Below are 22684 nucleotides of genomic sequence, written 5' to 3'. Positions count from 1 at the left end.
CCGTGCCCTTCCCGGGGGCACCGGCTTGCGGGGGCAAGCACCGTCCCCGCGCTCCCGGGCCTGCCCCACGTCCAACCCCCGGGGTGGAGGCAGCTCGGCTCCGTGCCCCGGGGCCCGACCGCGCCGTCAGTCTGCGGGAGGGAGGGGACCGCGGACACACACATGCTTGCAGGGAGCTATCTCGGGCTCCGTGCGAGCCGTGTCAATATTTATTCCTGGGTGCATTATCTGCGCTCTCTTGTGCAGAGGAAGTCGGAGATACCAGGACTCCGTCCCTGCTCAATTCAAAACATTTCTTGGGGCCGGGCAGTTCAGAATAGGAAGCGAGTGAAGCCTGGGCTCGGCCGGGAGCGGGTTGCCCCTCTAGCCGCCCCTAGCAGCCCCCTTTCCTCCGGGCGGATTAGCAAGCCAGCTAGGGGTTTTTTTGTTTTTTTTTTAAACCCCCCCTCCCCTTAATACTGTGAAAGTGAGCAAGCAAACTCCACTGGTCATATGCCAGCAGTCCTCTGTTTTATACACTAGGCCTGTCTGCAGTTATTTGCTGTAACAACTGTTTTGAAACAATAAAAAAAAAGTAAAAAAAAAAAAAAGGATAAAAAGGGGCCGTGTTTAAAAGGAGAAAGAAGAGGCAGGAGCCGGGAGAGATGGTGCGTGTTGCTGATAGGAAAATACTCGATCTCTGCTAGTGTGTGGTGCAGCAGAGCGCGTGTTGGGCTGTGCATGTGTGTGCATGCAGTAGAAATACAGCTCTGTGCATGCACAGACTATATATAATAGCATCTGGACACTGCATATATGATGTATATGTATCTGCAGCTGAATGTATGTATACAGATGTGCGTATGTGTGTAATATCAAATGAATGGTGCAGCTGTATGCTGCATATGCACATAATATCTGTACACTGTTATATATGTATACGTGTGTATATGTATATAATGTGTGTTTATACATGTGTAATATAAAATGGTGTATATATCCAGCTGTATGCTGCATGTATGTACAATATAATCTACAAATCTACTCTATTATATATGTATATACACGTGTATGTATATATGTGCATGCATATATGTGTGTGTAATATAAAATATATGGTACATATATACAGCTGCATGCTGTATGATAGAATATATATAATCTACACTGTGTGTATTATATATATGTATATATGTGTGAGTATAAATGTGTGTGTGCAATATAAAATACATGATGTATATATACAATTCTGCGTATATAATATAATCTACACCGTGTATATTATATATATGTGCATGCGTGTATATATATGTGTGTGTGCGCACAATATAAAATACATGCTGTGTACATACAGCTGTACCCTGCATGTATATAATATATAAAATATAAGCTACACCGTGTATTTTATATATATGTATATATGTGTGTGTGTATGTGTATATATTTGTGTGTAATATAAAATACACGCTCTCTCTATATATAGCTGTACACACTGTATGTATAGCATGTATAACTGGTGCACAGTGTGTGTATTTATATATATGCGTGTATGTATAAATACATGTGCATATGTGTGTGTGTGTGTAATATAAAATATACGGTGCACCTATCCATCTGAACGTGTGTGTATAATATATATCACATACTCTGTACCCTGGATATATAATAGAGGGGGTGTGTGCGTGTGCGTGTGTGTGTGTGTGTGTGCGCGCGTGTAAAACAAAGCTGAGCCTCTTCCCCAGCGCTGCAAAGCGAGTCGAGGGGGTGGCGGCGGTGCGGGGGTGCCGAGGAGGTCGCCGAGCGCTTGCGGGACAAGGGGCGGCCCAGCCCCGCGGGGACTCGAGCTGCGGCCCCGCTCCACGCCCCGCCACCTCGGCTGGTGCCCGCGGCGCGGCAGAGCTGCCCCGTGAGGCTGGGGGCTCCGCTCCGCGCCCCCTTCCCCCCAGGGAAGGGTGGGAGCGGCTGCAGCCCCGGCCGGAGCGGGGGACGCGGCAGCGGCCGGGGGCTGGAAGGGAAGTGTCAATCAGAGACGCTCCAGCGGGCAGGGACAATCCTCTTTGCAGGCCTGGCCTTCTTCAAGAGCAATCAGTCACTCCGCATTAATTACCCTTCCATCCATTCCCGCTGCAGGGCAACTGCTGCTTCTCAGGCCCGGCGCAGAGCCCCCGCCTGGAGCCGGCGCCCCCCGACAAAGAGCCCGGCGCCCCCCCGGGGAGCCCGGCCTCGGGCCTGGACAGGGCAGCGCGGGGCAGCTCGGGTCCTCCCGGCCCGTGTCTTTCCCCCGCGGAGGGGGCTCCGTCCGGGCGCGGACACGCTGCAATCCTCCCCGGGCTGCGCGCGCCGCCGAGCCTGCAAGCCCCCGGGCCGGGGGCAGCCCCCCTGCAATGCCCCGTGTGCCCCCTCCTAGTCCGGGGCAATGCTCCGCAGCCCGCTGTGTCCCCCGCTTAGCCCGCCCCCCCGCGGGCACTACCCCTGCAGCGCTCCCCCAACCCCGTGTGTCCCCGCGCCTAGTCCGGGGCTTCCCTGCGGGCGCTGCCCCGTGCAATGCCCCCGGCCCCGTGTGTCCCCCCCGCCTTGCAGCGCTGCCTTTGATCCGCCGGCTCTTTGCTCCTCTTGGCTCCCGGGCCGGTGGGGTCTGCCCGGGGGGGTCCTGGAAACCGTCCCCAGCTTATCGCCTTTCATCGCGCAGCCCCGGGCCGCCTGGAAACCGCGGGGCCAGTAATTGCTTTTTTCAGGCAGCCCAGTGCGGACTGGCGCGCGGCCAATCCGCGCCTTGTTTACACTGCGTGATTGACAGCGGGCTGGCCGCCTGCCAGCCAATCCCCGGCGTCCCGTGAATGGGGGGGCGGGGGGGCGTCGGGGAGAAAGGGGGGGAAGTGACGGGTTTAACTCCTGCCGCGCTGGAGCAAAAGGCGCGCTGCTTCTCCCTGCGCCCGGCCCTGCCCCCAGCCGGGGGGGGTGTGCTGGGGGGGGCCGGGGGGTGCGGACCCTGTGGAGATGCTGGGGGGGTGCTAGATCCGGGGTGGAAAGCTGTGGGTGCCGGATCCGGGGGGCGGATGCTGGGATGGGAGGACCCGTAAGCTCCCCCCGCCCAGGAACTGCCCCCCCCCCCCCAGCGGACTCCCCGGCGGCGGCGGCGGCGGCGGCGGCGGCGGCGGCGTGGTCTGGGGGTGCCGAGGGCTCGGGGGGTGCGGGGTGCGGGGCACCCGCTGCTGTGGGGGGGGCGCCCCCCCCCCGCAAGGTGCCGCCCCGCGCAGTGCCCGGGCGGGCGGTGCTCGCGGCCCCCCCTCGCCCGCGGCCCCCCGCACGCACGCACTCACCGCAGCTGCGGGGCTTGAATTCGGCGCCGCCGGGCCGAGGAGCCGCGCTGATTGGCAGGTCCCTGGCCCCGCGCCAGCCTATGGCGAGGCCTGTTTACGCGGGGAGCGCGGCACGAGCCGGTGAGCGCGCGGGGCCCGGCGGCCAATCCGCGCGCGCGCTGGGCTCGGGGAGCCGCGCGCGGATCAGTCCGCGCGGGGAGTCGCTCGCGGGCCGGAGCTGCGGGCCGGGCCGGGCCGGGGGCTCCGCGCGGCTCCCCCTCCGCAGCCGCGGGCGCTGCGCGGCCCCCCGCGCAAGGCGCCCGGAGCCGCCCTCCAGTAAGTAGCTCGCCCTTCTCTTTCTCTCCGGGCTCCTCCGGCCTTCGCTGCCGCTGCGTTTTTTAATATCCCCCCAAATGAATAAAATAAAATCCCCGCTTGTAACATCAAATTCTTGGCTTTTTCCCAGCCCCCGAGCCACAAGTTTTGCCGGGGGAAAGGACCAAGCGGTTCTCAGTTTTCCTTCTCAAGGGCAGCGGGGAGATAGATGCGTGCGATTTTTTTTTCTTTACCTTTATTTGTGTGGGTTGGTTTTGTTTTTCTTTTTTTTAAATGAATACGATTGGATTTTATTCCTTCCGTGATCTTATTTTTTTAATAATTAAGATCTCATTTTATTCCCTTTCAATCCGGGGTGTTTTCCCCCGGCCGGCGCTGCTCAGATTTTTTTTTTTTCCCCGGGGTTAAAACACATCTGTAAAAATGTTTTACAGACGTACAAAAAAATTACAGATGTTTTTTCTGGCTGTCAAAATTACAGATGTATTTTTGGGGGGTGTCAGAATTGCAGCTGGTGTTTGGGGGAGTGTCAAAATTACAGCTTTTTTCGGCGTCTCAAAATGACTGATGCTTTTGAGGGCTCCGGGTTGTCGCCGCGTTGCTCCGAGGACAGAGGCAGACCGGGAGCTTTGGGTAAATGTGACATTTTCCCCCCCCACCTCTTTCGTGGGTCTAATATCTCACATTTCCCCTGGCTACAGGCGCGGGGGGTGTTTTCTGCCCAGGTCTGAGCGCTGGGGGTGGGTTGGAGGACCCCCGGGTGGAAAACGAATAATCGCAGAAATCAAGCGGAGCGGGAGAGGGGACATGTTGGAAGGAGCCGCGCGGATCTGCTGGAAAGGAAAGGAACGAGACGGGGCTTTTTGTTGCCGCTGCCGCCGGTAACGGCTCCGGCGCGCCGCTCCCCGGGCCGCGGGCAGCGAGCCCGGGGCTGGTCGCACGCCCCCGGGCAGGCTCGGCGAGGGAGCGGGGCTGCGGGCCGTGGCGGCGGCGCCGCGTCTCGCTCCCGCTCCCCCGCGCGGCATCCAGCCGGGGAGGCCGCTTCGCCTTCCCGGGCGCGCGGGGGCGCAGCCGCGGCCTCTCGCCCGCGTCCCTGCTCCTCGCCGCGGGCCCGATCCCGAGCCGGGCGCCGCGCGGGGAAGCCGCGGCCCGGATCAGGCCCGCTCCTCCTCCTCCATGTTTTTCTGCCGTTTGGTGCTGCGCCCGGGCGCCGCGCGGGGTCCCGCCGGGGGGAGGCAACGCCCCGGCCCGGCCGGGCTGACGCGCCTGTGTCTCCCTTGCAGAGGATGAGCCGGGATCCCCGGAGCAGCGCGGGGGCCGGCCCCGAAGCGCCGCCGCCGCCGCCGCCGGAGCCGTGAAGCAGCGGAGCGCCCAGCGCGGCCCCTCGGGCCCGTCCCGTCGGGGGCCCCGGCATGGAGGGCCGGGACTTCGCGGCGCCGCCGCACCTCCTGGCCGAGCGCGGCAGCCTGGCGCATCGCAGCGGCTCGGGCCGCCTGGCCGCGGCCGGCCCCGCCGTCCAGCACCCGGGCCACTTCCAGCCGGGCAAGTACTTCCCCTCGCCCATCTCCATGGCGGCGCACACGGGTGAGTGACCCCTTCCTTCCCTGCGCCCGGCCCCGTGCCGCTGGCTCTGGAGGGCCGCGGGGAGGCCGCAGCTCCGGCCTGCCGGATGTAATGCTAGTCGCGCCGGGCCACCCCGAGCTGCTCGGGTTTGTTTACCGGCTGCTCGAAACATCAGGGGAGGGTTTTTCTTTTTCTCTGTGCGTGTGTGTGTTTTTTTCCTCCTCTTTTTTTGGCAGTTTAAAAAAAAAAACGCAGCAGTAACCCTTCTTATTGCTCGCTTGATGAACTGTGAATACTAATAAAATTATATCTGCTTTAATGGGATTACAATTAGTGCGTGGATTAAAAGGGATGGCATGAGATGGACTAGAATGGGGGAGTTGTCAGCTGGGAGCAGCGTCAAAAGGCAACTGTAAATTTCCTAAAAAAAATAAAATAAAAAAAATGCCGCGCCAAAAAAAAATGGTATAATTGCTAATGGGCTTTTAGCAGGATGAGATAAAATAAAAAAGTGCCACTAACAAAGGCCCTGCATCCAGGCAGACTTACTTTGAAATGCACCTTATTTAAAATTATTACATCATCATTTTTGCAGGTGGCTCCCCAGGTGAAGTGTGGCTTCCCTTTTACAACCCCCCCCCTTTTTTTTCCCCTGTTAAAAGGAAAAATAACAACAGAAAATCAGAACAATCCCCAAAACCCAAACCTGGATATGCTAGTGGTCTCTGGGATTTCCAGAGCACTTGCATTCAGATGTCAGCAAGGTTCATTTTACAAAGCCAGCCGGACAGGGCCCCTGCTTAGATTTGTTTGTTAAATCTTTCCCCCGCCCTCCTTTCTGTTGGCGGCTCCGTCTTGCTTCAGGATAAGCCCTGATTCCAGCCCGGGTGAATTCCTGCCTCTGACTTCCCTGAATCGGGCCCACAGCATAATTAAAAAAAATAAAAAATATATCTCATCCCTGAAGTCTGCAGTGGGGTTCAGGTTTCGGGGGGAAATTCAGGGAGAGGAGAAAATTTGAGGTATTTGCAGGTAAGCAAATCGGTGATTCCGCTAGAATAAATTATTGATGGTATCTTGACACTGAGTGTTTAATTATAATACAGAGAGAGACCTGGCCCAGACCAGAGGCCATTGAGTGTGAATATACAGACTAGGCTGCGTGGAGCTTTGCCAATTCTCTCTCTCTCTCTCTTTTTTTTTTTTTTTAAAGCTGAAAAGGTTATTAATGTTCCCTCGCCGTCCTGCTCGCTGCGTTCAAACGTAGACGCCGAGCCTCTCGGGGAAGGCAGCAGGCAGAGCTGCCTGCAAGTGGGGCCGGCTTGCTGGGTTTCCAGGCTGAGCCTGGGAGAAACAGAATAGTAATCATGAGGATAATAATAATAATGATAACAACAACAATAACGATAATAATGGTGGTAATAATACTAATAATTGAAATGCACAATGCGGAAGGGCCCAGGAGGAGACAGCTCTGTCGGCTGGGGGAGGGTGCGGGCGGGAAGAGAATGGGCCCTTTGGAAAGTGCCATTTTATGTCCGGTCAGGCAGTCGAAATTCCAGGAGGCTGCATTAGTTGATCGAGCATTTATCCTAACGCTGCCCGGGCTGTGGATTTCTCTCCCCATGGAGATCCTCGCCTCTTGCTTTCTCTACAAACCATGCTCTCTCTCTCTCTCTCTCTCTCTTTCTTTCGCTCTGCTTTTTTTTTTTTTCCCAAGCTAACTCAAAAGACCTTGATTTGGAAGTTAGCGTTTAATGTTTAGCAAATTGTTTTTCTTAAAATTGAGTGCTGATAGTTTTATAATCCCGCCGTAGAGATTTTTATGGTAAAGTGCTGTTATAGTAACCTTGTCACAAAAGGTGCAATTAAAATGTTTGGTATCATTATTTTTAGTGCAGCGTGAGATTTTTTTTTTTTTTTTTGTCTGTAATGCAGATGGTCCCAAGTCAAAGCTGTGAAAGTTTAGAAAAAAATAAAAAAGGCAGGATTATTCAGCAGTGTTTCTGCCGCGAGCAGTTGGGGTTTTCACATGGCTGTTGACTCTCTTGTTTAGCAAGAGAGAGGGTTTAATCTCGCAGGGAAAACCCCAAATATCAAACTTTGTTGTGTTTGGGGTTTTTCCCCCCCTTCCCCTGGCAAGATAGCTGCGTGTTTCAACACTTCAGCCTGAGTGGAAATGACAATAAGAAATAATCTGAGAGCTGCCTGGCTAGGAATCCAAATATAATCATCAGACTGATGAATAAAGATTAATTGTGAGGACCCCAAACCAAGGATTTCTAATGGAGCACCTCTTTCTTTTGCCCCAGTCTCCCAGTCACCAGGGATAATAGATCTTGGTAGAGATTCAGTTATCATTAAATCCAATGAGAGAGACAATCATTTCCTGGTGAGACATCCCCTGCAACGCAAGGCCCGCTTCTCCCCCCAACTGTCTGGTCCTTTGGTATTTTTCTCCCACCCCCACATTATTATTATTATCGTTGTTGTTGTTATTATTAATAAAGAAAATTCATTTTTGTAAATACCTCATTAACGCCCTGACACCCGGAGTGTTTTTGCAACACAGTTCCCAGCATTAAATAGGTGCTAAAAGAGTTACTGTTCAAAGACCCGTTCTAAAGACTCTAACCATCTTTACTTATAAATGACAAGTAGCATGAGACATCAAAGGCAGCGCACAGATAACAGCTAGGAACTGCCAGGGCTGATCTTTTGCACAGAAACTGTAAGGCGCGCGGTGTTACGCAAAGCAGCTGCGGTTAACGCACACGCTGGGAAATTAAAGCCCAATTTTGGAATGCGCCTCTTTCCCCTGGGAGCTGCAGCCCCATCACATCTAATTATTCCTATAAGACGTGGAATTTTGCTATAGGAATATCCACGCCGCTGCGCAGGGAAGACGCCACCAAAGCCCGGGTGCAAAGCGTGCCTTCTCCATGAAGAAACCGACACCCACTGTTCTTAGACACCCGCCTCGGAGAAGCTGGGTGACATATGGATGTCCAAATGCAAAGAAGTCTGTTAAAATAACATGGAGAAGTCTAAAAATAAGCCTCCAGAAATGCGCGTAAAAAAACCCCAACACACACACGCGCGCGCGCACGCACACACACACACACACACACACACACAACCAAATCCAACAAGAGAAAGAGCTAAAAATATTCCGGGCTTTGGCAAGACCCGTGGAGTTGAATAAATTCTGCAAGAGCCATTCGTGGGGAACTCCGCGTGTTCGCTTACGGGAACGTTGCTCAAGCTAATAAAAATTATAATTTACTAGCCACCGAGCTTTTCACGAGTCTAAATGTAATTGGTTGGGCTTCTGGAGTCCATCACTTCCTGCTGGATGAAGAGATTGGTACTGGAGTTTGTGACACAGCAGAGAGTGGGAAAAAAGGCAGGTTCCCGCGATGCCGGAGCTGGGCAAACGCTGGGCGAGGCCGCTCGCCCTGCCGGCGGCGCAGCGCGGGCGCCCGCCCGGGGACCTGGCCTCGCGGTGCAGGGGGAGTGGCGGCGAGGCAAGGAGGATCTGCTGGAGATACTCGGGGCGTTTGAAACCCGGCGCCGCTCTTCTCGTTTGATAAACGCTCGAGCACCTTTCGGAGTATGTTTGAACAATCGAGATACACTCCAGCGGGCTGATAGGACGTGTGCTGTCAACTTACCTATGTCATTAGCGCAGGCTGTAAGCATAAATAATGGGAAAGCGCAGCTCCTCGGCGAGGGAAGCCCTCCGCTCCCCGCCGCGCACCCAGGCACAAAAGAGCCCTTTCACCTGCTCCTGCAACCGGGGCCCTTGAAGAGCAAGATCCAAACCTCCCCGCCGGCCCAGTGCCTCGAACGCGTCGAGGAAAATGGAGCCACCGAGTGCAGCGTGAGGGCTGACCCCGCCGGCTGGCTGGGATGGCGAGCTAGCCCGGCTGGCTTGGGGAATCACGTGGCAAGTCAACTCCTTTCGTCCTTCTCTCCCTCCCTCTCTTCGGCCACGGGGCTGTAGGACGGCGTGGAACAGTCATTAGCGGCGATGATTAATAACGGCCTAGCCCAGTAAATAAAGCCAAGTAGTGGTTTGGACAGCGGACGGCCTGGGGAAGGTGAAGAGGCGGGAGTGGAACAGTCCCCGGGCCAAACCTTGGGGCTCTGCCGTGGCCAATGCGGCTCGTCCGACTCGGGCCCATCGTCTCGCCCGCATCCGCCACCTTTGTACCCGGGCACCGCGATGCTGCCCCTGGCTCTGGGTTATCCAAGGGGCAGAGTGCAGGGCACGTGTGGCCCTGCAAAGGGGCTCTCACTTGGCTTGCCTTGAACACGGGACCGTGCCTCCCGGCGCACCTCGCAGGGCGCACCAAGGTCAGAGGCGGACGCAGGGGCCGTGAAGAATGCAAGGCAGGAACGTCGCGTTTTGTTTTATTAAACCCATCACTCACAGCCACGCCGTTATTGCCAGTGGTGCTGCTGGGGCCCAGAGCACGCACGTGGATGTGGATGGCCGGGGCGGACCCTGGGAGCTCGCACACCTGGCTTCTCTCTGTTCTTCTGTGCCCGTGGCACCGGGTGACCGTGCTCAGCCGCCTCGGAGGAGGGTGCCAAGCACTAACCCCAGTGGGATCCTTGGCCTGGCCCTGAGCGGCCTTCTGCGTGGCAGAGCCTGGGTGCCCGCCCTGCCTCGCTGCTGATACCACTGCAGCCGCCAACGAGCGTTTTAATTCTCCTGCTGAATTCCCACGGGAGCTGCACGTGGACGTGCCCGATACGCGCAGACCAGCCCCTCCAGGGAAGTCCCTCTGGCCCTGCGTTCAAATGCCGTCAAAGAACCGAACGAGCGGTGCGGGATCCGCGCGGAAACCCAACAGACCCAGCGCCACCGGGGGAAGGGAAGGCAGGGGCGTCCCGCCACTGAGCCACGCACCCTGACCCGTGTGAGCCGGGGTGGCAAGGAGCAGAAGCCAGCCCTGCCTCGTTAATTAATGGCACATGGGGCCCGGATGCCGTGGCAACGAGCCCGCGGCTAACGCCTCTCCCTACATAAAACCAGGGAAGGAGCAGCGGAAACTTCCACCAACAGGTTCTGCGAACTCGATACTTTATGCGGGACCTGCATTTTTGCCCTCCTGACATTTTTATAGGCTAATATATAGTCGAGCTCGTGCCGGCCTATTTGTCACTGCAGCGAAGCTCTCGGTTTGTTGTAATAGATAATCATCCTTTCCCCGCGAGCGCCGGCCTGGGAGGGATCGGGAGGCCGAGGTGCGGTGAATGGGGGGGGAGCCAGGGTGGGTCCCGCTTTCCACGCCGTCCCCCGCGTGTCTCAGCTGCAAGCGCCCCGTGCCAGCGCCGCGATTGTCTCGCACTCCAGCGTGCTCCGCCTGCAGCTGTCTCCGTGGATTAAATTCCAGGCCGGGCTCCATGGAGCACATTGGGGGTATTTATTTATTTCACTCTGGCCTTGCCGAGCGAGCGGGGGCCGTGAAGAGGTCAGGCAGTGGGGGCTCCGCGGCCCGCCTGCCTTCCTCTTTGCTTTTTTTATTATTATTTTTTTAAACGGACTTGAGATTGTTTCTCTAATTTCCTAAGACCTTGAAAGCAGCTCGTCCACGTCACCAGAGGCTGTTGAATGGGAATACGGGAGCCCTTGATCTTGTGTGCACACACACACACGCGCGTGCATGCACGCAGATCCGCAGCTGTGTCTCCTGCTGAAACCCACCAAGCAGGATGGAAACAACAAAAGCCGAACTGGTCGGGAGCCAGCGCGGAGGAGAGATCTCCAGGCGATCCACCTTGCAACTTTTTCCTTAATGACTTTAAGATTTCATCTTAATTATTCAAGTGTGCGTGCATGCATGCGTGTGTCCGTGCCGTGTTCCCCCAAGGGCTGCTGGCTGGCTGGGATCAGGGGACGACCTTCTCCTTCCAGCCGTGATGGGAACAGGTCGGGCGAGTGTGGGGGTCCAGGGATTTGGGGATCACTGAGCTATCCATCATTTGGGAAGAAGGCTTTTCATCCTCCCCTCCCCGTCGCCGGTGCTGCGGTGCGGCTCGCCGGCCCAGCCTCTCTGGAACATGCGCTGCATTTTAAAAAGTAGGTGTCAAAGTTAAAACAGATTTGGAGATTAACTTGTCTACTCATTATTAGCGACACTCCTGCTGAAGATTACCGGGCGGGTGGGAGGTAAGAGCACACGTGTCAGGGAGAGAAAGAGCAGGAGATGGAGAAACCCAAATCTGGCAGAATTACCCTTGAGTGGTTTCATCTGTTCATTAGTTATGATTCGGAGCAGTGCACGTGGCGTGTGCGTGTCTGCAGGGAGACAGCGAGGCCGGGCGGGGATAATGGTGCAGTGCGTGTACGGGTCTCACCTGTGGGCACTAAGTGCCTCTAATGAACGCCGGGAGGATTGCCCCGTGGTGGGGAAACGAGCCCTCGGTGCCCCGGGGGACTGGGAGGCCAGAACCTGTCTGCTGGGTGGAGTCCGTGGACACCTGTGTTGCGTGTCGTGGTGAAAGTCAGGGATGAGCTTTGCATGTGTGCACGTGGGTGCGTGCAGGTGTAAATGTGCACGAGTGTGTGCACGTGTAGAGGTGTGCATGCGTGTGGGGCTGGGGAGCAGGGAACCCACGAGGCCTCTTTCTCCAGCCGAGCTTGGGGAAGCCAGTTCAGGCCAGGGGAGCCTCGTGGGCTCCAGGCCCGAGGCTGACCCGTCGCAGCCGGGGGACGGCCTTGTAGCCCCAGCATCTTGCCATGCCAGAGGGGCTGGACCTGCCCCATGTGGATGCCTCCCCGCTCCCCGCACCTCCAGAAGTGCGCCAGAAAGACCCCAGCCGCGTCAGTGCAGGCTGGGGCCGTCCCTTCCTGAGGTCTCCTCATGGCCCTGCCCGGGGCTCTGCCCAGTCCAGCGATGCAGCGTGCCCCCCGCAGCCCTCCTGCACCCGTGGGGACAGGCTGCAGCCAGAGCCCCCTTGCTGTGCTACGGGGACACGTACAGCAGGCCAGGCATATCCAGAATGTCACATGCCCTGTGTGGTCCCAGCACACGTGCCCCGGCCAGCCAGGGACAGGCCTTACTGCGCCCATAGCATCCCCTGGAGGGGCCGGCTCCTTGGGGGGGCAGGGGAGAGGAGGGGGGTCTCATCGGGACCTGACCCGTTCGTACTGAGCATCCTCGATCTCCCTCCACGGCAGGTCCTTGTCCAGACCCTTCTGCCCCCGCCTTGCTGGGTCTGAGCAGGGCACCGGGCTGCCAGCATGGCCCAGGGCTCCTGCTCCCAGAGCCTGGCTCTCCACGCTGGCTGGCCGGGGGCGGGGGATTCCTAGCATCTAACTCATCCCCCCCTCGGTGCTCATGGATCATGTCCCAAGGCCACGTGGAAATGACTCAGGGCCAGGAGAGAGCGTGTGAAGAGCCGCACGGCTCTGGGGAGCTGAGAGCATCGGCTGGGGCTCGCTAACCCCGTGGGGGCCCAGAGACTGGGGGGCAGGAGAGCCGGAGCGTGCACGTGTGTGCTTGTGTCTGCCCATGTGTGAGCCTGTGTCTACATGTGTGCTTGTGGCTGCATGTGTCTGCCCATGTGTGCATGTGTGTGCATACATGTACTTTGTACATGCGTGTTTGTGCATGTGTGCCTGTGTCTGCACGTGTGTGTGTGCGCGCGCGCAAGCCAAACAGTGTCTCCCCTCCCAAGAAACCCCCATGGGGCAGGAGTGGAGGTGGGATGGGGTCCAGACCACCACCTGGGAGGGGGAGGAACTGGCCTCAGCCTTTGCCAGCTGTGCCCGGTAGAGCGATGCCCAGGCGCCAGGGTGAGGGGCTCTGCCCAGGACAGCGCTGCACGGCTGGGGCCCCGGGCTCCCCCGTGCTGTGGGGGTGGGAGCTGGGCAGGCCGGGGGTGCCAGGCGGCCGTGCTGAGCTGTTCCGTGGTCCCGGCTGGCTCCAGCCCTCCTCCTCCTCCCGGGGCAGGTGCCCACATCACAAACACCAGCGCCAGGCAGGCGCTAATTGGTCCCTGCGCTGCAAGAGACCACGGACTGTACCGGCCCTGGAGATCCAGTATCTCCCGCGCGGGCTGGGTTGGGGCGTCAGCGGCGGGGCGCGCACGCGCGTGTGTTTGTGTGTTGTTGCGCGCATGTACGCTGCATGGCTGCAGTGCTCAAGGTCACGTGGGAGCTGGGCAGAGGGCCCAGGAGTCCGGCCAGGCAGGGCTGGCGCGTCAGCTCCGCGGGGCAGGGGCTGTGCAGCGTCTGGCTACCCCACGCCCCGCTTCCCCGAGACCGTCTCCCCAGGCAGGAGCTGAGCTCAGCTCCCCGGCACCGGCCTCCTCGGCCTGTCAGCTCGCGTTTGCCACCAGCGCCTCGCCGCCTTCACCCGCTCGCTGCCATCCATTGCCCGGTCCCCGCACAGCTCCCGCGCCCACTGCCACGTCCAAACTTTGCACGGGGCCGTGATGATGATGACGATGTTTCTGCAAACGGCGCAGCCATGCGATTGATGGCTGCGGGCCGTTTGCGCACGCGGATGGAGTGGAGGGATCGCCGATACTTCCCCGCCGCAGCGTGGGAAATGATGGATGGGGACGTGGGGAGTGCAGGGCTGGGGGGCAGGCGGCAGGCTCTGAAGGGGAGGGGGTGGCCATGCTGTGGGGTGTTAATTGGTATCCCTTGGCCGTCTGGGTGGTGAGGGGCCGTGCCGCAGTGCCGGAGGGGGCAGCTGTGTCTTTCCTCTCTCCTGGTGTGTCCCTGAAGCCCTGGGTGCACGCCAGGCACCTGGGATGTCTGAGAGCGCCAGGACCCAGCTCGTGTGCTGCACCCTGCTGCCCTCAGCACCCCGGCGTGGACGGTCTGTGCCCCATGGCGCTGGCAGGCCAAGGGGGACTAGATGCAGGTGGAGTGGGGCAGGGCTGTGGGCAATGGGGCACTCTGGGGGCTTCGCAGCCGGGGTGGGGAGCCACAACCAGGCCACGGGCTGTGATTCCAAGCCGTGGCTGTCCACGTCTGTCGTGCCCCCGGAGCTGCCCCAGGTCCGTTGTGCCTGGCGTGTGCCTGCCCCAGGGCAGCAGCTTGGCCAGAGGAAGCCAGTGCCTGGGCCAGGGGAGCCTTGGCCATGGCCGGCCAGGAGAGATGATGAAATCTGGGAAGAACCAGCAGATTTTGGCCAAACGCTCCCTGCTCCCCAGGCCCCAGTGGAGGATGTTGCATAAGGCTCATCCTTGCCCCATCCCATCGTAACCAGGAGGGAGGGGGAGCGCACCGCCCTCCTCGGGGTCCCCCTGAAAGCGCTAGGCCGCGACCTGCGCCCAGCTCTGGGGTGGAGCCAGACTCCTGCCCGCTGCCCCGAGCCAGCCAGGCACGTGTGCCCACATCAGGGTCATGCTGTCTCAGATGTGCGCACAGCTGCATGCATGCACATGCCACCGCCCTGATAGCACATTCAGGGAGGCTCCCATGCATGCGTGGCTGTGTGCCAGCCCTGGCGCCGCACCTCCCCTTCCAGCACACCAGCTTCTGGGAACAGGGCAGCTCTCCCAGGCAAGCCTGAGTGGGGTGGGAGCACGGGGGGGTGGTGATGCCCGGGCTGCTCTTGGGCCCAGCTCCATGCACGATGTTGTGACCCAAAAATAGACCCAGCATCATCCTCCTCCTGTCTCAGCTGTAGCCCTGCTACCCTGCCTCGATGCACAGCCATGGCAGGGCCTGCTGTCTGGTGCATGATGGGAAGCCCAGTCCTCCTGGCCTTCTGGGGTGGGGTGAGGCACGGGACCGGACCCGCAGGGGCTTCCTGCTCCACTCTGGGTATAACAGGACAAGACCCAGAGGAGAGCGCAGGCCTGGGAGGGCAGCTCTTTGTGCATGCACGTGTGCACGTGCACATGTGCTCATGCATGTGTGCGTGCGCACATGTGCAGGTGTGGGGGCTGCTGTCGAGGCCTGCGCACATGTGTCCGCATGGCTGGTTGCGTGCTGTGCACCGCTGGCGTGCTGGGGCGGGGAGTGCATGTGTGGCAGGCTGCGCACTCCCCCACCCGACTGCGCACATGGGGGCGTGGGCCTGGCTGCATGTTCATGGCCAGTTGCCTACTTCGGTGCACACAGACCCCGCCGGGGCGGGGGTGCATGTGCATGACCCAGGATGTGTGCATCTGCACGTGCATGTGCGTGTGCGCATCCTGGCCAGAACCTGCTCTGCAGCGCAGCAGATGCAGCCTCCCTGTTCCCCCTGAGCCGGGGTGGGGGATCTCCCAGCCCCCCGGGGCAGTTTCACAGGGAGGCCGCGGCCCCCCATCCCAGCCAGGGGACAGGAGGAGCCTTCCCCCTCCCTGCACAGTGCACACCACCCCCCTGCCCCCCCAGCCCTCCTGGTGCGCCTCACTCCCGACTCGCAGCCCCAGGCAGGACACGCTGTGCTGAGACCTGATGTACTCACCCCTGGTGTCAGGCCTGCCAAAGAGAAACCCCCAGCTCCAGCTCCAGCTCCAGCTCCAGCCCACCCTGCATTTTTGGCAGGTGGCTGGAACTAGCTCTGCTGGAGTCTCTGGTTTAACCCCTTCCTTGCCCCTGAGCAGCACCTCGGGTCCCCCAGGCTGGGCCCTGTGCCCCTCTTCCCACCCAGCATAGCTCCCTCATCTCACAGACACCACCATCGCCCTGCCTCAGTTTCCCCTCCCCTCCCTTTGCCGGTCTGGGCTGTTTGAGACGGGGCTGTACAGTGCCAGCGGGGCTCTGCGTCCCCGGGGCCCAGAGCGCGCTGAAAGAGGGGCTCGCTCCATATAGCCTTCCGCATTGGCTCTGCTGACACCCCTCCCCAGTCCTGACCGCAGCATCCTGCGCTGCTAGTCACGGTCCCCCCAGCCTTGCTGGTGCCCCTCACTCCCGACCCGCAGCCCCAAGAACTGCCCGGCCAACCCTTCCCCTGTTGGCCAAATCCTGCCCCGCCTCGGATCCCGGCTCCGGAGCGGTGCCCTGGTGCTGAGTCACGGAGCCGGCCCCACGTGGGGAAGGAGGGACGGGGCGGGCGCGGGGCCAGGGAGTTCCCGGCGGAGCTGGCTGCCAGGCAGGGCTGAGCACTGAGTCTCCGCGGCTGCTGGAGGGCCCCCAACACCCCACGCCCCTCCAGCGCCTCCTTGCTGGGAGCAGCCCCAGCCAGCGCAGGGTGCCTAGCCCTTTTCCCACCCCCGGCCTGGGGCACCTCTGGGGCAGCCCCACGGCCCCTTCCTCCCTCCCCAAGCAGCCCCGCAGGGAGGTCGTCCCACGGGCCCGGTGCTGGGCTGGGACCCCTGCAACTCCTCACACCCCCGGGCCCCGGCCTTGCAGGGACACCCGTGCTGCGCCAAGCCCGGGTCCCAGCCCCATGGCGCTGAGAACCAGCACCGGGGCCAAACGCTGGCCGTGGGAAGGCCGTGGCCGGACCCTCCTGCTCCCCTGGGAGCCTGCCCGGGTGCTGCCCTCGCCAGCTGCAGCCTCCGCATGCTGGGCGGGGGGGCTGGGACGGTGCCATCGGGGGCACTGTGGCTGGAGGGGAGGGTGAGGCGCTGTCTGTCCATCCGAACGGCCCAGCGCCGTCCATCTCTCCCTCGCCAGCTGCCCCGGCAGGATGGGGGGCAGAAGCAGCCGGGGTGCGGGAGAGAGGCCGGGCTGCGCTGGGAGCCGCGGTGCCAGGGGTGTGAGTCAGCGGGTCGGAAATGCCAGCAGCGTGTGAGCATGGGGGGCGGTTTCAGCCGGCCTTGGCCTGGCCTCCATCCCTCTGCCGGCTTCGCCCCCAGCCTCGGGCCATGGAGCTGCTCCCCCGGCACCAGCCGGCAGCACGGGGCGGGGGGGCCCTGGTGCGGGGAGACTCCACGCCCCATCGCGCCCCCCGGCCAGCATCGGCCCCAGCGCGCTCTCAGCTGCGTGTGCGCGTGCGAATTATGTGTGCACATCTGTGCAGGAGTGTGGATGCATGTGCGTGTGTCTGTGGGCCTGCGTGTGCACGTCGTGTGTGGGTGTGGACATGGGCGTCGTATGTGAGCACGCGTGTGGGCATAATTGCATGTCTGAGTGCATTCATGCGCACGTCTCTGTGTGCGTGTGTACCCGTGTGTGTGTGCATACGTGCATGCATGTTCATGATTGTGTGTGTGTGTGCGTGCGCACGCGTGAAGCGGGGGGGGGGGGAGTTCCAAGGCTGGGAGAGGCCCCAGGCAGCCGAGGGGCAGGCAGTTCGGGAGTGAGGGGCACCGAGCACCATCCACCCCAAGTGCCCTGGGGCGAGAGCGGCCGGGGAGGCCCCGAGCTGTGCCACCCCCGCCCTGGCCCTGCCCCTGGGCCCGGCATCCTCCGGTTCCCCGGCTGGCGCGTGCGGCGGGGCCGCGGGCTGTGGGAGAGCCGGAGGCGCGGGGTTCTCAGCGCGGCGGCGGGAACAGCCTCCTCCTCCGGCCCTGCCCCGCCGGCCCCCGCCCCGGCCCAGCTGCTGGGCGCGGCGCTCCCCCGGTGCCCGGGAACCACATCCCCACACTCATCCCCGAAACATCCCGGCGGGCTGGCCCGGAGCGTGGGCCGGGCCCGGCTCCGCAGGGACCGGCGTTTCCTGCCCAGCCGGGCGCCGTGCCAGGCCCCGCCGCGCCGGGGGGCCCCGCTCCCGCCCGCGCCCACGGCTGCACACACATGTGTGGCCGCCCGCGGCCGTTCCCAGCCGCCCGGCCCTTGGCTACCGGCTCCCGAGTTTCCAGCATGATCTCACCGCCCCACTCCCTGCCACCGGGCTGGGGGGTGGGTGCCGGACCCCCGCAGCCTGGGGGGGTGCGTGCACGCAGGGGGGGCGTGTGCACACGTGTGCAGCCTCGTGCCCGGCGCCGACGCTCCCGCCTTGTGCCCGCAGCAGGGAGCAGCCTGATGGGGAACTCGCCCGCCTCGTCCTTCATGGGGAGCTTCCTGACCAGCAGCCTGGGCTCGGGCGCCCCCGCGCACCCCGCCGGCCCCGCCTCGTCCCCCTCCGAGCCGGCCTTCCGCGGCCCCCACTCCGGCACCTCGCAGCTCTGGTTCTCACACTCCCACGAAGGTAAGGGTGCGGCCGTGCCGGGCGGAGCCGAGGCCTGCCAGACTCGTGGCACTGGTGACCGTGGAGCGGGCTCCTCCCGCGGGGCGGGGCGGGGCTGGGCGCCCTCCTCGGAGGGGCGCGGGGGGGCGGGCGCCAGGTGCCAGGAAGCGCGCGGCGGGGGCGCGTAACCGACGGGGGCTGCAGGTGCGGCCGGCGCGGCCCCTCCGCGCGGGGACCGGGCCGGGGCGGACCCCCTCGGGGCTGAGAACCGTGCCAGGCGCTCGTCCCCACCCCAGAGCACGTGCCCTCCGGGCTCAACCGATGCCGCCCCACGCTTCCTGCGGCGCCAACGGCTGCCGGCGTGGCTTCCCGCGGGCAGGGGAGGGGGCTCCCCCTGCAGCCCCGCCCGGACGCAGGTGGAGGGGCTGGGCGTCCGGGCTTGCAGGGGACCCCCTCGCTCCGGTGGGGCTGGCTCCCCCAGGGCGACAGACCCCCTGCACGCCGGGCTCCCGCCGTGCCCGGGGCATCGCCACCTGCTCCGTGCGCGGGGAGCGGGGCCGTGTGGGGCGGGAGCGCGGCGAGGGGGTGCTGGCGCCGTGCCCTGGCCGCCGGCCCGGCCCGGCTGCTCGTTTGAACGGGTGCCAGCTGGCTGCCGGCAGGCCGGGGCTCGCTCCACGCGCCGTGGGAGGGGGCTGCATGAGCCGGGCCCTGCTGACGGGCAGCCTGGCGGGGAGGAGGCTGAGAAGCCCTTAGCTCCTGAGCAGACCCTCTCCTGCCTGTCACAAGTACAGCGAGTCTGCCTGGCCTCAGCCCGCAGGGCAGGCTGGCACCGTTGCAGCCAGGCTGGGGGCTCCCGGCACCCCTGACCTCCCCCCAGGTCCCCTGCCCTGTGCGTGGGCAGCTGCGTCCTCTCTGCGAGGGCTGAGGCCTGTGTACTCATGTCACGAGTGGCCTGGCTGCATCCTGCGGGGTGGGGTGGGGGTGTAACTCCCCTCCCCCCAGGATGAAAACAGAGCAGGGTCTGGGGGGCGTCCTGTGGGGCTGCTTGGGCCATGACCCTCGCAGCCGGAGCTGGTGGGGGCTGCACTGAGCTGGGCGCCTTGGAGCTGCAGCACGGGTGGGAAGCAGGGCACCTGGGTTTCTCTGCCACTACCTTGCTTCATAACCTTGGGCATGTCCTTTTGCCTCCCCGTGCCCAGCTGCCCCCTGCTCCCCAGGATGGGCCCAAGAGCATGGGCAGGCCTCTCCAGGGGCTGCAGAGACCATCTGTGCGCCAGGCCGGGGGGTGGGAAAAGGGCCAGGCACCCTGTGCTGGCTGGGCCGAGCCCAGGGCTCTGGCACGAGCCGGGAACCATGGGGGGTCACTACGGGGTCTGCAGCTGGAGCTGGCGTCTGGGCCAGGGATTTACAGACTCTTGTTCACTCAGATGAGGGTCAGTAAAACTTTTACCAGCTGCCCGTTAAAGAGGGACAGCACCCGCCCACTACTCCAGGGGTGGGCACCACCGCCCGGCCTGGCTCAGACCACCTGCCAGCCCCAGCCAGAGGGAACTCAGGGCTCCTGGGTGGAGGCTGGGGGCTGCTGAAACCCCCCTTGGGCATCTGCCATGAGGGAGGGGTAGGTTTGTGCAGCCGCAAAAAGTGCCGATTTACTGCTGGGGGATGTCCTCCTGGCATGCACGCAGGTACCTGGGTGCATGCTTGTGTGGCATGCATGTGCCTGGGTGTATGCCCACATGGTATGCACATGCATGTGTGCCTCGATGCGTGCTTGTGTGGTGCACCTGTGCATGCACGCATGTGCCTGTGTGCATGCCTGCGTGGTGCACATAGGTGCATGCCCGTGTAATAGGCATTCATGCGTGTGCATGGGTGTACCTGGGTGCAGGCCCGCGTGGTGCACATGTACAGGCACGTGCACGCATGCCGCACGCCAGCCCATCACCCCACCTCCGTGCTGCCGCTGCCCGGCCTCCGCAGCTCCTGCACTTGCCTCCGCAGCCCCGGGGTACCCCAGGTTCTCGGGGAGCCTGGCTTCCACCTTCCTTCCCATGAGCCACCTGGATCACCATGGAAACGGCAACGTCCTCTACGGCCAGCATCGCTTCTATGAAAGCCAGAAAGGCAGGTACCGGGGCAGGCACCTGCCCTCTGCATGCCTGGGTGCTCGCACACGGGTGTTCAAGCCTTGTCCCCAGCCCAGAGCAGCCAGTGCCATGTCCCCCTGCCCAGGCCATGGCATCTTCTGGCACCCCCTGACTCTGGGCGGGGGGCTCATCTTGGATGGGCAGCTAACAAGCTGCCACCCTGCTTCCTGTGCAGGAAAGTGGCATGGGACTTTACCCCCCGGGGAGGGTTTGACCAGGTCCCGCAGTGCATTTGCAAGGCTGGCGTGGGCAGGAGGACCCCATACCCCCCCCCATGCCCGCTTAGCCCTCATGCTTTGCCCCCAGACAACTTCTACCTGAGGAACCTGCCGGCGCAGCCCGCCCTGCTGTCAACCAACCACAACTTCCCCAGCATGGCGCGGGCAGCGCCAGGGCACCCCGTGGGCTCGTGTAGCCGGGACCGGGAGCCCAGCCACGGCCCCAAGGCCCACAAGGACTATGAGCGCTTCCTGGCGGCCAAGGAGAAGGGCGGCAAGGGCGAAGCCAAGGATCGGATGCCCGAGGAGGACAGCAAGGAGAGGCACAAGGCCATGCTGCCACTGGTGCCCGACGGGCACTGCAAAGAGGGGCCCCCCCCGCGCGGCGCATGCGAGACGCGGCCCAAGCACCTCCCCGCCTGCCTGGTGAATGCCAAGGTGCTGGCCGGCGATGCCACCAAGTCCCTGCTGCCCAGCTGCACTGGCGGCGGGGCCCTGCCGCGCCACGGCACCATTCCCCCCGGCCGCTGCGCCAAGGAGCGGGAGCTGGCCCCCCACGAGTCGCCCCAGCCCTACAGCGAGGGCGTGGAGCGGCGGCAGATGCTGCACCACGCCGTGTCCTACACGGTGCCCTCCAGCCTGCCCGCCGGGCCGCCCCCGCTGAGCAGCGCGGCCGGCTCCTTCCCCTGCCTGCAGCTGCACGCCGGCCCTGACGGGCTCTGCCCCTTGCCGGACAAGGCCGGGCGGGAGCTGAAGATGAGCGGGGCCACGCTCGTGCCTTCCGTGGGGCACCTGGCTGACAAGAGCCGGTCCTTCCAGGTGCCCTCGGAGCCCTGCGGGCTGGAGCGGGCCGAGGTCAAGGACCGGCATGGCGAGCTGGGGCCCGAGCACGGCGCCGGCGCCTACGCCAACTCCTTCCACGCCCTCAAGGCCGAGGCCAAGGCGGAGCGGCGGCTGGAGTGGGGCCCCAGCGCTGGCGCCCGCCTCAAGGGCCTGGAGTACCTGGGCGGCACCGGAGCCGAAGCGCCCTACGCGCCCGCGCCCAAGGGCGGCTTGGACAAGGGCGGCTACTTCGAGATGGCGCCGGGGCCCGACTGCGCCCGTGCCAACCCCCCGGAGGGCCTGTGCGTGGCGCTGAGCCAGGCCTGCTGCACTTTAGACAAAGCCAGCAAGGAGCCGCCGGGCCCCGGCGTGCAGAAGGTGGCCCGTATCCGGCACCAGCAGCACGCAGCGCCCGACATGGAGCCGGCGGGCGGTGGCCCCGAGGCCAAGCGCAAGCCACTGGAGCTGAGCTCCCTGGGCTATGGGGGACCCCCGCTGCCACCCTGGGGCGTGCAAGGCCAGGGGCCCCCCTTGGCCCTGAGCGAGGAGCGGAAGAGCTCCTACCTGGACCCATTCAGCACCAGCCTGCAGCAGGCCGCGCTCATGACGCAGGGCTCAGTGCTGGGCCAGGACCTGCCGGCACCCCCGGACGAGGTGTCGGCCATGAAGAACCTGCTCAAGTACAGCAACCAAGCACTTATCGTGGGCCAGAAGGCCCCCTTTGTGGGGCTGGGCGGCCTCAAGGCCAGCTGTGCCCACCAGGACCCCAAGTTCCCCCCCCCGGCCGGCAAGGGGCAGCCGGAGCCCGAGCGGCCGGACTGCGCCCGCAGCCGGGAGCACGACCCAGGCCACGGCGAGGGCGAGGTGCGGCAGCCGCCCGTGGGCATCGCTGTGGCCGTGGCGCGCCAGAAGGACACGCTCAGCCGCCCCGAGCCCTCCTACGGCGCCGGCTCCAGCCGCCAGGGCCGGGCAGGCCTGGGGCTCAAAGGTAACGGGGGCGACGGACGATGGGAGCAGGGTCCCGCCGGCCGGCCGGGCACTCACGCAGCGCTCGTCTCTGCAGCCGGCACAGCCCGGCCCATGCACGTCATCGACCTGGAGCCCGAGGATGAGCGGAGCCGCCTCTGCGAGGAGCGCCTGGGGCTGGCCGGCCGCGAGCTCCTTCTCCAGTAAGCGCCGGGCGTGGGGCGGGCGCACGGGGCCGTGCTGGTGGGTGTAGGGCTGGGCGGCTCGGCGCCTGGGGCACTGCTGCTCTGCCTGGCTACTGTTTGGCGCAGGGCTCCAGTGCCAGCCTGGGAGTGGTG

The 22684-nt window shown here is 62.9% G+C and overlaps 1 protein-coding gene across 3 annotated transcripts in view; it reads left to right on the top strand.

Annotated features, from left to right (window-relative positions):
• The window catches only part of BAHCC1 (BAH domain and coiled-coil containing 1), a 36710-nt gene that overhangs the window by 2282 nt on the left and 11744 nt on the right, over positions 1–22684 (top strand). For 2 of the 3 annotated variants that reach the window (XM_090061753.1, XM_090061752.1), the window contains exons 2-5: positions 4898–5198; positions 18035–18214; positions 20195–20317; positions 20647–22549. In XM_090061753.1, the coding sequence (XP_089917879.1) occupies positions 5027–5198; positions 18035–18214; positions 20195–20317; positions 20647–22549 (2378 nt within the window). In that variant the 5' untranslated portion in view covers positions 4898–5026. The remainder of the gene's footprint in view (positions 1–4897; positions 5199–18034; positions 18215–20194; positions 20318–20646; positions 22550–22684) is intronic. The other variant, XM_090061754.1, reaches the window with a different exon arrangement.

This window comes from Crocodylus siamensis, chromosome 8 (genome assembly GCF_052110815.1).
Source record: "Crocodylus siamensis isolate JL-2025a chromosome 8, ASM5211081v1, whole genome shotgun sequence".
Taxonomy (NCBI): Eukaryota; Metazoa; Chordata; order Crocodylia; family Crocodylidae; genus Crocodylus; species Crocodylus siamensis.
This window is presented reverse-complemented; position numbering and strand designations above follow the sequence as displayed.